Source organism: Paramormyrops kingsleyae, chromosome 14, assembly GCF_048594095.1.
Source record: "Paramormyrops kingsleyae isolate MSU_618 chromosome 14, PKINGS_0.4, whole genome shotgun sequence".
NCBI classification, from domain to species: domain Eukaryota; kingdom Metazoa; phylum Chordata; class Actinopteri; order Osteoglossiformes; family Mormyridae; genus Paramormyrops; species Paramormyrops kingsleyae.
The window spans coordinates 22,362,383-22,376,237 of NC_132810.1; the positions used below are offsets into that span (position 1 = coordinate 22,362,383).

Below are 13,855 nucleotides of genomic sequence, written 5' to 3' on the forward strand. Positions count from 1 at the left end.
CTCTAACGTACAGTTACGATAAAATGCACACCATAGCAAACGTAAAACGCATTAAGATGTTTTCTTCTTTCGGGCATTACTTTAAAGACGGAATTTATACTTATACGATTTCTCTCAGTGTTTGAGATCGCTTTAGTCAGTTAATTAGTAGCCTCTCTTTATATAAGAACTACAAAGCGGATAGTTCATTAATCGCCAATAATTTGGTGATGTGTTAATTTTAATAATAATTTTAAAAATGGGTTATGAAAATGCTATAAAGTGGTTTCAAATGAATTTAATGGGCGGTTTGATATTTCCGTTTCGGATTAACGTCATTCTGGCTCCGCCCCACCCCTGGATGAGACGCTTGATGAACCATGCAGGGAGGGCGCCCAATCTGCGCGTCCCGATGCGGAGTTTGGAAGTGCGGAGACGGTGCGGGCAGGAGCCAGGAAAGGGATGCCACTAAGTTATATCGAGGTTGCTTTCCTGGCGAGGGCGAAGCGTTTACGACCTGATTAAATTTTTCTCTGTCGGAGTTCGTTCTTCCAGCGCTGCTCAGGGATATGGATCTGCTTTCCGTCAGACTCACCTTCTTCTGTCTCATCTTATGTAAGTCGAGTAAGTGATCATATTTACGAGGAAACTGATTTAAAGTACATCACCTATACAACAACATAGACCACCGGCAGGGGAACGCACTGACCGATGTTACTTTACGCTGCTTTTTATGTAGTTATTTTACATAAACACATCACATACTTTCGATTATTTAATTCGGATTAACTGTGAAATTGAAATGAAGTTGTATTGTTTGTGCGCGGCTATGGGTTGGCGTCCCGTCTTGGGTTATTCCCTGCCTTGCGCGTACAGCTGCCGCTATAGGCTCCGGACCCCCGCGACCCCGCATAGAACCAGCGTGTTTGGAAAATTAATCGATGGATAGATTATTTGTTCTACTTTTAGCGTTTAATAATCTATAAGGTTACTGGCCTTGTGTACCATGCATGCAAACATGTAACAAAAGACGTTTATAGTATTTTACTGGTATTTTTAAGTCCTTTAACTATTTCTTTAAACTAAGACTTTCTGCTGTCATTACCAAATGTGAAAATATCAATAATTGTATATTGTGAATAAAACATGGAAGACATATGTAACAGATTTTACTACGCTTGATCTGCCATATATGTATTTTTTACTTCTGTTTTATTGCAAATACAATAAAATACTACTAAAACATGCTTCGTAACTTTAGAGCTACACTGTATGTCCTTTCGTGGAACAGTAGTAAATATGGTTAGATGCGTCTCTAACTATTTAATGCGAAAGACTTATTCAGGTACATTTAGGCTAATCACTAGAATGTATGTTTGGAAACATGGTCCGTGCACAGCGAAATCTGCTAGCTTTCTGCTGCACTTGAAATGCAAACCCTCATATCATTAAATGTCTCGGTTTAAATGGTCGTTAATCTAATAAATAAATTGCAATGCAACATAAATTATACATCCGTACAAATGATCTTGAGACCAGTTTAAGATATTATCGGACATCATTTATGACCGGATAAAGACTTCGTTAGCTATTATAAAGCCAGATAGGTCTACATTTACTCTGTATATTATTTGACAGTTAGAACATTATCATTTAGTGTCTTTAAGATAAATTAAAACTGTATTTAGACTACATACTCTGTAGCACATAGGCTGCTAGTGTTTATTTTGTTGGCTTTAATTCAGTTTTTTTTATTGCCTTGGCATCCATATGATGTTCATCTTTTGGGGAAATTTAAATTGATCATTTTTATTTATCATATTTTTTCTCTCTTTTCAGTCTATATGCCTGGATATTTTGAATGTCAGAAACTTAACTATAACTAAGCAAGGAAGGTGTATAAGGTAAATTATAAGACAGTAGAGTTATCACAAATCACCATGAGTACAATCAGTTCCAGTATAAATTTATATTCCTTTTCAGTTCTAGTCTCTCTTAATTAAATTGCATAGTGGGAAAAGAGCCAAGATCCTAGGATATGAGAACATTTGACAGGCAAAAAAAAACATTTATCAGAAGTAAAATGAAAATGAAACCTTTTTCCACTCAAAGGAACATTACATAAAATGATCCTATGCAATTTAAGTCTTCATCATGTCATCATCATATGTCACCCATCGGGTGGCATTTTGTCCTAGCGGTTAGCACTGTAGCATCACACTTTGAGTTCTCGACTCGATTCCTCTTCACTGGCCCTTGTGTATGGATCTTCCGGTTTGTCCCCATATTTGTACACATCTCCTCCCGCAGTCCAAAACCCTGCATTCAGCTAAAATGATATCTGTAAATTGCCAATAGAATCTGATTGGGAGTCTTCCAATGGACTGGTTTTCCTTCCAGGGTTCGCCTTGAGCTATATGCCTCCTCGGATAGACTCCAGGCTCGCCATGACTATGTGCTGGATAAACGGCAGTGAAAGCGGATGGATATCAGGTTCATTGTGCATTGTGTGCCTTCTGAAAAGGTCCCTGAAATGTTAATGTTCAAGGCTGGACTGGGATTAAAAATTGACTCCAGACATTAGCCCATACAGGCACCAGACATACATACAATACTGTGCAAAAGTCTTAGGCAGCCAAAGAAAATGATGTTTATATGATATTCCTGTTGGTGTAAAACTATGCTATTATGCCTGTCAGAGTGTGTCAGCTTATTGATTTCAAAACTTCAGCTAAAATCTCCCCAGTATTCGCAACGACCATCCAGTGCATCCATGTGTTTTTTGTTTCGTTTTACTTGACCACTAGCACAACCTTGTGTATCTACTAAATTTCTCCCTGACTTTTTTTAAAAATTAGTTCATTAATTGAGCTGGTGGTGAAATGAAATAAATACACGGAATGTCTGGGGTGCCCCTGAGGAGATGATTGGGAACCGATGTGATCCAACAAGATATCAGTAACTTTTTGAAAAGCAGAATAAATTATTACTAGTTTTTATTGTGTTACTCTTAATTTGCATATGTTTCAATTTAAAATTGTGTTTTTGTTCTGATCAAAAGTGCACTTACTGCTTCAGATTTTGCACAGTACTGTACATGCTTGCTATAGAATTTGTAGATCTCGGTGGGGGTCACCCACTTTGTTTTTTCTGAAGTGGTGGGGGGGTCCACACAAAATAATTTGTGCTGACTCACAACCCCATCGGTCCACTAGGAAAAGAGGCGGTATGCCAGATGGCCAGTCCGCCGCTGGTTTTATATATAATGCGAGACAAAGTAATAGCCTTGGAGACCACAGAGCTACATTGTTCAAATGACTATTTTTTTCTCTCCAGCAATTTGTAAGGAGAGGAGCCACGGACTTGCAGAAGACGAGCTCTTCAAAAAGCTCTTCATTGGCTACAACAAGTGGTCAAGACCGGTCTCTAACATCTCAGACGTGGTGATTGTTAAGTTTGGCCTTTCCATAGCTCAGCTAATTGACGTGGTGAGTCTCTGCATTTTAGATTCCAAATGCCTTTCATTAATATAAACCTATTTTTAATTATTCAGCTGACATTCGTAAACTAACAGAATTGTTGACAACACAGTGTATTGGAATCATTAAAAGACTGATAAATATTTGTCCTCCTGCTTAAAAATCTATCTGCAACTAAAGCCTTTTCAAAAGGTATTCCACATATTTAAAACCATGTCAGGTTGGTAGTGTGCAGTCTAACTGGGCATTCTGCCATACTGGCTGTTCACCCAATGAATTCACTGTACAGGGCTTCAGATTCAACCATGACAGGAGCTGTTGTGAAGAACCTCCCAATAGGAAGACATGCCTTGTGCTGTTCGCTGCTATGCCTTGTCGGGCAGCTTTTGTGGCCCTTCTGTTGACCCACCTGCCCCCGTTTTACTCGTCTCGATTAACTGGGCAGTTTCTCCATAGGATGAGAAGAATCAGATGATGACGACCAATGTGTGGCTGAAACAGGTGAGCTTCCGGGATTCCATTTAATCAGCTTCCTGGCAGAGCTGCAAAGACGGTCCACACCTCATAAAGTGGTTCTGAGTGGGGGACTGGCTGCTATCAGTCTCTTCTTTGCCAACAAATCCTGTCTTCCTCTGTATTTACTTCTATGAATTTATAACCCATCATGTTGATCCATCCATCTTCTAACAACTTACCCTGGATAGAGACACCCTGGAAGAGATAGCAACCAATCACAGGGCAATAATACTATCACTACTGCTACTTCTACTACTACTAATAATAATAGTAATATTAATAATAAGAATAAGAATACATTTTATTTATAGGCGCCTTTCAGGTCTCTCTAGGTCACCGTACAAAAACACATTACAGCAAACAATAGGTAACAAATAAAAACACATTACAGCAAACAATAGACAACAATAGATGAAACCAGGATAGATAAAATAGTCAAGATAATGGAAATTGCCCTACATAATGTTAATAAAGGATATAAAGTTCTATTACTAATAATATACTGTATTATTATAATAATAATAATAATTAGTAGCAGTAGTAAGTTATTAGAGCTCAATCAAGTACCTAGGCTCATCGTGGTTCATTAATTTATTAGCAGAGTTGGGTAATTCAGGTCCAGAGAGCAAAAGTCCAGACCAGGATTTTGTTTCAACCAACCAGTTGAGTACTCTGTGACTGTGAGTCTTTATGCTCAACTGGTTGGTTGAAACAAAATCCTAGTCTGGACTTTTACTCTCTGGACCTGAATTACCCAACTCAGTATATAAGATGTAAAACGTTCCGTAGGCCCACAAACCTTCAGTGTCTTCTTTACCCACAAGGAGTGGAACGATTACAAACTGCGCTGGAAGCCCGCGGACTACGAGAACATCACCTCCATAAGAGTTCCCTCAGAACTCATCTGGGTGCCTGACATTGTCCTCTATAACAAGTGAGTAGGTTTTGGGCTGATCAGTGAGTGATGAGTTGCATTAAAACTATATTGCCATCAACCTAAGGGGGCGGGGGCAAGGTTGTGTTACAATCAATGTAAAAAGGAACAGTGTACAGCACGGGTGTCAAACTCCAGTCCTGGTGGGCCAGAGCCCTGCACATTTTTGGGTTTCCCCTGATTCAACTCCTTGTGCTAATTACCACACAGTTCTTGAGCTGAATCATTTGTGGTGGAACAGGGAAAGAACATGGGCGTAAATCCCGGGGGGGACGGAGGGGACATGTCCCCCCCATGTCCCCCCCAAAAAAATTATAAAAAAAAAAAAATCGCACTATCTATTGTGAAAAATATATGTATGTATGCCTAAAATAATTCGATCTGTAAGTAGAAAAAAAAACAAACGCAAAAAATGCATTTAGAAACAGTTGAGTTCCCCCTCCCCTTCCTCACAGTGGTTTGGCCAACTGCCTGCTTTCCCAGGTCATCTCACCTACTCTACACACACGAGTCAGGTGTGTGGCTGCGGCTCAATTAATGTTGAACTGCAGTAAGTAGGGTATTTTATTCACTTTAAATAAAGCGATTCTCTTTAATGTAGTTGATGCAGACTCATTCATAAATTAGTTGCGGCAAAAATCATAATTTTCCATGAATCTGCTATATTAGCGATTAAAATATTACTTACAGTATCTAGTTAACGTTAGCTTGTTTACAATAGCTTGTTGCATAGTGCACTGCAACTAACACGCCAAAGCCGTTTCCCATGCATTGTTTTATTTGTGACGACTTGGCATAATGTTAACTTAACATTAACGGCCACAATTAGCATATTGTTTAGCTGTGCATTTACTAAATGAGCCATGTGCTACGTCCGAACTGACCCCACTGTATTTTTTGTATAATCAGTTTCTATTATGTATTTAAACAGTCATTTAAATTTTATTGTATGTTGATGGCTTGACTGTAAACAACATAACAAACAATGCAATAAATAGTTTTGAAGAAAAATCTGCTTTGTCATTGAACCTGAGAAAAACTTTGAAAATAACCATAATGACGCATTTTCCATGCTACAATAATAATGATAGAAGCAAAGTTTTTCATTGTGGGGACATATCTTTATAAGTACAATTTGATTGTATTATTTGTGTCCACATCAAAAATTGCTCATGAGAAATTTTATATTTATTGTCCCCCCCTACTGTTAAATGAAATTTACGCCCATGGGAAAGAACTAAGCTATACAGGACTCCGGCCCCCCAGGACTGGAGTTCGACACCCCTGGTGTACAGGGATTGAGTAGGAAATGGAAAATTAGATGTGCTCTGTAAAAAAAGTAATATATGGGTTCCAATAAACGTAACAGGGAATAAGAATTTAACTGATTTGGAGATTGAAGCAGTATAGGGTTATAGTGAATATTAAAACTGAATAATTCACCATTTATGATTGTCCTAAATGGGAGATTCCATTACCCCAGAGCCTGATAAGTATGAATGTGATGTGAATGACCAAAAGGGATCTAAATGTGTCTGACTGGGATGTAAAAACTGCACTTTTAGAATAGATTGTGTGAGTTAATGGTAAAACCAAAACTGGTTATTCCTTCTGCAACTTGTTTCTTCATACTAATACTGCGTGTAAGTATCTAACCTATAAAAGTTGAAACTTGTGTCAGCAGGTTTCAAGATAAATGCATTTAACCTTAGGGACAAAATACGTTTAAGCATTCAGCAGCTCCTCAATAGTAGCTGTTGTGCAGCACAAGAACTCTGTGATATGTTACCCTAGGACCTAAGGCAACGTAAGATGGCTGTTTGGAATGAACAACTTAATAACAAATGGGCTTTGAACATGTGCAACTCATGTTTAATTTATGTGTCTTCCTTAAGGTTACATTCCTTTTAGAATAATAAAGCACAAACTCTTCTTTCTGTCTTTTGTTTTACTCTTTTAACAGTTCTTTGACTGTATTAATACATTACACATTAATGCACAACACATCACCATCTAATGTTAAATTATTTAACTGCATTGTTTTGTTGAGGCTCATAAATTGAAATTCACCTGAGCAAAAGGTTTTAGTATTAGTATGAAATGGTAAACTACAGAGACAATTATGGCATTTAAGTATTTCTTCAATGTTTTTTTCTGTATTTTATGCATAAGTAGGCTATAATTTTTAGTACATCGGCTGTTGCTCGTCTGTGGATCAAATAGACGCGTATTCCTGTTTTTCCCAGTGCAGATGGAGAGTTCGCTGTGACCCACATGACCAAAGCTCATCTCTTCTACACGGGAATGGTGCGTTGGGTACCGCCAGCCATCTACAAGAGCTCCTGCAGCATCGACGTCACCTTCTTCCCCTTCGACCAGCAGAACTGTAAAATGAAGTTCGGATCTTGGACGTATGACAGGGCCAAGATCGACCTTGAGTGCATCGAGAAGACAGTGGACCTGAAGGACTACTGGGAGAGCGGGGAGTGGGCCATAGTGGACGCTGTGGGCACCTACAACACCAAGAAGTACGACTGCTGCCATGAGATCTACCCGGACATCACCTATTACTTCATCATCAGAAGGTTGCCTCTCTTCTACACCATCAACCTCATCATTCCCTGTCTGCTCATCTCCTGTCTGACCGTGTTGGTCTTCTACCTGCCTTCAGACTGTGCTGAGAAGATCACCTTGTGCATCTCGGTCCTCCTCTCCCTCACCGTCTTCCTCCTACTCATCACTGAGATCATCCCTTCCACGTCACTGGTCATCCCCCTCATCGGCGAGTACCTGCTGTTCACCATGATCTTCGTCACACTCTCCATCGCCATCACGGTCTTCGTGCTCAACGTGCACCACCGCTCTCCACGAACCCACACGATGTCACGCTGGGTCCGTTCCGTTTTCTTGGGCTCCATCCCACGCTGGCTCTTCATGAGGCGTCCAGCCGCGGCCGAAAGGCGCCGCCGGTGTCTCTTGCACCAGCCGCCCCGTAGCCGCAGCCAGGTGGCGCTGCTCACTCCCTCCCGGAGCTGGCTACAGGAGACCGATGTAGATGTCTGGGATCCACCGAATCCATTTCCCCCACAATGCCTGGAGTCTTGTTCTTCATCTCCACATCCCTGCTCACACCACCAGCCAGACTGTGGAGTCCCTCAGTCCCTGGGTCTCCGGACAGACGCCCCGCAGCCCCAAAGCACCGGCACGGAGCCTCACCTCGCCCCCCCTTTCTCACCCAGTGTCATGCGTGCACTGGAGGGAGTCCAGTACATCGCAGACCACCTGAGAGCAGAAGAGGCTGACTTCTCTGTAAGTGGTCTTCATGGGGCCACAGACCTCAGCGTACACCAGCTGTGAAACTTTGAGAAAAATTTCATTAAATTAATTCAGAAATGAACTGCAGTGCCACTAGTAATGTATCTATTTAGTGTGACTAATTAGTATTTGACTTTCATTAAATGAGCTCCCTATCTTTCTTTCATTAGAACGTTATCATTATATTGATGAGTAATAACTGATTACTTTACGTATTTCTTGATTTTATTTGCTCAGACAGCATAAAATTACTTCAGCAGTTTAATTTACCGAACCAGTGAAAGGAACCCCTTATCACATTTTTTTTGTGTTTTTTTTGGTTACTCTTAATTATTTTTCTACCCAGGTGAAGGAAGACTGGAAATATGTCGCCATGGTGATCGACCGCATCTTCCTGTGGATGTTCATCCTTGTGTGCCTGCTGGGTACCATTGGGCTCTTTCTACCACCCTGGCTGGCTGGCATGGTCTAGGAATGCAAACTGCAAGCATCACAGGCACTGAGGGCAGGGCAACAGTGCTGTTCCACCACTGAGCACAGCTCCCCCTTGAGAGAACTGCTGGTCATTACAGGGCATAGAAAACTTAAAACATAAAAGCCCATTTAAATTTTTTTTAGTAGAAACTCCCAGTCCAATTTAAATATTAGAGCTGGCATAGAATCCAAAAATCATTCTGTGGTACAGGATGTTTCTCTTTTAATTTACAGTCCTGTCACAAATATATTTTTAGTAAACATTACATACTTTAGGTTGGGTCGCTGCTGTATTTTGCACTTATACATTTATTTTTTAAAAATAATAATTATAATTATTCACATGTAAGCATTGTATTTTAAAGTTGTCGACAGAGTTGTAAATTATCTTATAGTTTTGTGTGTTTCTATAAGTGCTTACATAACAAAATAAATGAATAATGACTAAGAAGGTTAATACATCCATATTCCAGAAATACATTATCCACTACGGGTGCATGGAGAGGTGGGAGTTTGTGTCAGGTAAGGGTACACCCTAACGGGGATACCAGGTGCTTGTATCATGGAGCAAGATTTGTTGGTTAGCTAGTTAACTTGTTGGATTTAAGGTACACCAATTTACATTTAGCCCAGACTACCTGAAATCCGACGTTATCGTGCAAACCCAAAAATCCAGCTTCGCGATACGGGCCCCAGTCCATCACCAGACATAAACACGCACACAGAATTATCCGCTACGGTCAATTTAGAGACACCGGTTAGCCTCACTGCACGTCTTCAGACTACAGGAAGAAAGTCACCCAGCAAGGCGAGAACGTGCAAACTTCACACAGCAAGCAGAGAAGGGACTTGAAAACTTGAAATGGAACAGGGCCAACTACTGTGCTATGCCTGAGAGGGAAGATGCAAACGGCAAACACACAGGGCTCTTAAATTTAATACAGCTGAGTGGTAAGATATGATGAGATGAAGCAAATGAAAACACACTGATGTTGATAAAGATTTAATCTCCGAATATCTCCCCATCTAATTCTGTAATGCAAACATGCCAGTCAGTCACAAGAAATGTCAGGTGAGACAGAAAATCTACTTCAGACACTGACGATGGTTCATGTGTGAATTTCATAAATATTCCCATGTGAAGCCAATTCTCGTGTCAGGAGGAATATTCTCTTGCTTATTAACTTTTAATTATAACATGAACATCTGTCTAGAGAGCAAATATGTGTGTTGCACATATCGAAAATATTTTTTCGTCAAAAATTGTTTCATTTCTAAATAAAAATATATTTGACCCATTAGGTGATTGCATAATTATAAATACACAACAAACATTGTAGGTGTTATAGTATATAAAGATATTTTAACTTGTACAGATGGTGATTAAAATGTAAATTCAGGGGATTCTTGTTAAAAAATGCATTGTTTCTTTGCACAGGATGTGTGAAGCAACTCGAATGAATCTGTTATATGGAGCATATAGTACACAGACTGTATATACTCTCAGAAAAAAAGGTAAAAATTTGTACCTTTGCTTGTCACTGGGGCTGTACCCTTGTAGTTGTACCTTTTAATGAACATCCCAAAGGTACAAACAGCATTAATGTACCATCAGTGGTACAAAAATGTTCATCAGAGTCTATTTCTGTACCTTAAAAGATATAACTACCTACAACTAAGGGTACAATTGGCAGACCTTGAGGGTACAGCCCCGGTGACAAGTAAAGTTACAAATTTTTTTTCCCCTATGTAATTACGTAGTCTATATTGTTTCTGATTACCAGTGTTAACCAGCATAGAGAGCATCAAGCAAGGCACTTTAATCCTGGTTTATTTATCATTCAGCTCGCAGTTACAGTAGCATTGCGGCTAAGGCTATGAGCTTATAACCTGAAGACTGTCAGTTCAAGTGCCACTAGGCTATTGCTGTAGTAACTATGAGAATGATTCTTCACTTGAGAAACAATGCAAGGAAACAATTGTATGTTACTACAGATACAGGTCACAGGCAATTTAAAAATATGAATTTAAAAAAATTCAGCTGTTCAGTAGTAATGAAACAGCCAAATGAATTATCCTGTTCATGCATTTTTTTTCATAGAAGCAGTAATAACTAAGTTAATATAAGGTAACAATTTGGTTTTGCATAAATATTGTTGCTTTTGGTTTCCTAAATTCCAAAAAAGGCTGAGGTGTTTTTATTGTAGCTATTTGGAAAACGAAAGTTCCTTACGATGAAGTGTGGACTTAGCTTGCGTCAGTTTTTTTCACATTTATAAGACGACAAAGTCATACGGGCAAAATGTCGGCGAAGTGCGAATCCACAGACAGGCAACTGTTCAGTGAGACTTTCACAACTCATCTAATAATATGCAATAATATGTCAGAAGTAAAATGTGTAAAGTAAAAAGGAAAATTTCGACTAGCTCATTGAGCTCAGGCCACCAATCCCCAGCTAAGGGAACCATCGAGGCAGTTCGTGTCCATCTGAGGAAGCTTGCAGGCTTTGATGGGTGCTAGGAGGTGGCAGGCTTGGCTAGGTTGGCCCGCACTCGAGACTGGTCCACAGCATCCAGAAGGTTCTTGGAGTCCACAGCTAGCGTGTGGGCAGCGGCCAACATCTGCCTCTTACACTCCTCCTTCAGCGAGGTGACGGCGTTCTGCTGCGCCAGACGCATCTTGGTGATGAGTTCAGCCATGTCTTTGTTCAGCAGCTTCTGCGTGCCTTCGATCTGAATGAGCAACAGGTGGCAGAAGCAGAAGATACACCTTAGGGGTCTCCTTGACCCATTTAATGACGAAGCCAGCGCGTGATGCGACACCACAGGATCCCTCATCTGTCAGTGACTCACTAACATCCATCTCGTAATTATTGAACATCGTTTAGAGGAAAAGGAACAGCACTTGGTTTTTCGCAGGTGGAATTCAGCTGCAGACTGGAGAGCAGCCTGAATCACAACATTATTCACACCTTGAGAAAAAAAATCTTTGATCTCAATTTATATCCCAAAGATAATTTAAATGAATCACCTGGGTGTTACATAATGAGAACATGCAGGGCTTTTTATGATGTTTGGATGCTGCTTGTGAACATGGTAAACGGATGGTTTTTATCAGAAAAGCAAAATACCCTTATCATCAAATCCAGTTTAATGACCTACTTATAGATATTTATGCAATAAAAATAAGTACATTTAATATCTATCAATTATTGTGACAAAAAATGATATCTCAAACAGCTGAGGTGAGAAAAATAACTGACTCTATGGCCAAATGTTGCATAAAACGCTGACAGAGATATTTGAATATTAATAGAGCGCTAAGGGAAATTGAGGCGGGTGCTAGACATGCCAGTGGAAAATTAAACTCTGAATGTGAGGAACAAAGACAGACAGGGAATCGAAGGCATGAAAAATCAATGTAGGGAAAGTCTAGTAAGAAACAGTTTTGATTAGCTACCTCTGTCCTGATGGAGTCGTGGAGCGTGGGCAGAATGTCTTCGATGCTGTGACTCAGACTACGTAACGTCAGTCCTACCGACTGAGAGAGAAAGACAGAGACTGCAGTTAATACCTGTTGCCAGACCAGTTTCCTCTAGGAGTCTACGCCAATCAGCCATAACATTAACACCACCTGCCTAATTTGTGTAAGTCTGAGCTCTAACCCATCATGGATCTTGTGGAATCAGGCATGGATTCCACAAGACCTCTGAAGGTGTCCTGTGGTATCTGGCATCAAGATGTTAGCAGCAGATGCTTTAAGTCCTGTAAGTTGCAAGGTGGAGCCTCCATGGATTGGATTTGTTTGTCCAGCACATCCCACAGATGCTCAATCGGCTTGAGATCTGGGGAATTTGGAGGCCAAGTCAACACCTTGAACCATGTTCCTCAAACCAGGCACGTTATCCTGCTGAAAGAGGCCACTGCCATTAAGGAATACCGTTGCCATGATGGGGTGTAGCTGGTCTGCAACAATGTTTAGGTAAGTGGTATATGTCAAAGTAACATCCACGTGAATGTCAAGATCCAAGGTTTTCCAGCAGAACATAGCCCTGTCACCAGCTGGCCTTCCTTGGATCACTTTGGTTGGTACTGACCACTGCATACCAGGAACACCCCAGAATATCTGCCATTTTGGAGATGCTCTGACCCAGACATCTAGCTATCCCTGGCCCTTGTCAAAGTCACTCAGATCCTTAACTTGCCCATTTTTCCTGCTTCCCACACATGAACACGTGAACTGACTGTTCACTTGCCTAGTATATAATGACACCCTTGACAGGCCATTGTACCGAGATATCAGTGTTTTTCACTGTTATGGCTGTTCGGTGTATTTTTAAAGACCTTTACTTATTAAGAAGGGTTTCTCTTGGCCCACCTTGACCACATCCACATACTGCGATGGCGGTAGAGTGTTGACCTCATTTTTCAGCTGCACCACGGCCTTCACCAACTCGGTGACGAAGTGGTACACCTGATCATCAGAGCGATCCAGTTCTGCGGTGGGGGGTTGCTGGAGGCAGGTGGTGGAGATAAACATGCAGATGTTGCACCTCTTTATTTTCACACAGCTTATTACAGAGCAAATTTAGAACAGAGGACTTGATATCCAAACATAAATGCTGGTGATTATCATTAACGCAATTCAGGTAATGCACCTCGCTTGAGACCAATAATGACAATGATTGTGCAAGAAGGGTTTTAACATGGAACCATTTTTGAATAAGATCAGGTCAAGAACAAGTATCTCATCTGAAAGCCGCAGAGGCTCATGACAAAAACATTATATATCATGGCCACATTTTACCAATTTGTTCCCTTGTTTTAGTTCAATCCTGGCCAAGTTTTACTAATTTGTTCCTTCTGTTACATGTCGTAAGTACTTTGGGAAGGTGTACAGGACACTGCCCCATGTTCCACTCGTTCCACTCGCCTGCTGCAGCATCAGCCCGCCTCCCGATTCCCAGCCACGCCTCTTCTGCCCTCTGACCCTGGCCCTGTGTTCCGGTCGACAAGGAGCTCAAGCTCTGTCTTCTGCTCTTGCTGTGTTGGTTTGCTATTTTCTGATTGACTCTTGTGTATGACTGTTTGGTTTCCCGGTTTCTGACTTTCTGCTTCGCCCCTTTTGTACCTTTGCCTTCGGTTTGTTTGTCTTCTGG

General features: G+C 40.8%; 2 protein-coding genes across 10 annotated transcripts in view; one reads left to right on the forward strand and one right to left on the reverse strand.

Annotated features, from left to right (window-relative positions):
• The first annotated feature begins 354 nt into the window (after positions 1–354).
• On the forward strand, positions 355–10,700 carry chrna2a (cholinergic receptor, nicotinic, alpha 2a (neuronal)). 8 transcript variants are annotated; one of them, XM_023839240.2, is made up of 7 exons: positions 355–603; positions 2,380–2,472; positions 3,316–3,467; positions 3,915–3,959; positions 4,799–4,908; positions 7,155–8,217; positions 8,570–10,700. In XM_023839240.2, the coding sequence occupies exons 1-7, from the start codon at positions 549–551 to the stop codon at positions 8,693–8,695; spliced, it is 1,644 nt and encodes a 547-aa protein (XP_023695008.2). In that variant the 5' UTR covers positions 355–548; the 3' UTR covers positions 8,696–10,700. The 8 variants fall into 8 exon arrangements, with proteins under 8 accessions (XP_023695008.2, XP_023695009.2, XP_023695010.2 ...); XM_023839241.2 differs by having other exon boundaries at positions 355–594; XM_023839242.2 differs by lacking the exon at positions 2,380–2,472.
• The window catches only part of ptk2ba (protein tyrosine kinase 2 beta, a), a 35,315-nt gene continuing 31,147 nt past the window's right edge, over positions 9,688–13,855 (reverse strand). For both annotated transcript variants that reach the window (XM_072698841.1, XM_023839239.2), the window contains 3 exons: positions 13,075–13,209; positions 12,157–12,237; positions 9,688–11,429 (listed from right to left, as the gene is read on the reverse strand). In XM_072698841.1, coding sequence (XP_072554942.1) covers positions 11,214–11,429; positions 12,157–12,237; positions 13,075–13,209 — 432 coding nt within the window. In that variant the 3' untranslated portion in view covers positions 9,688–11,213. The remainder of the gene's footprint in view (positions 11,430–12,156; positions 12,238–13,074; positions 13,210–13,855) is intronic.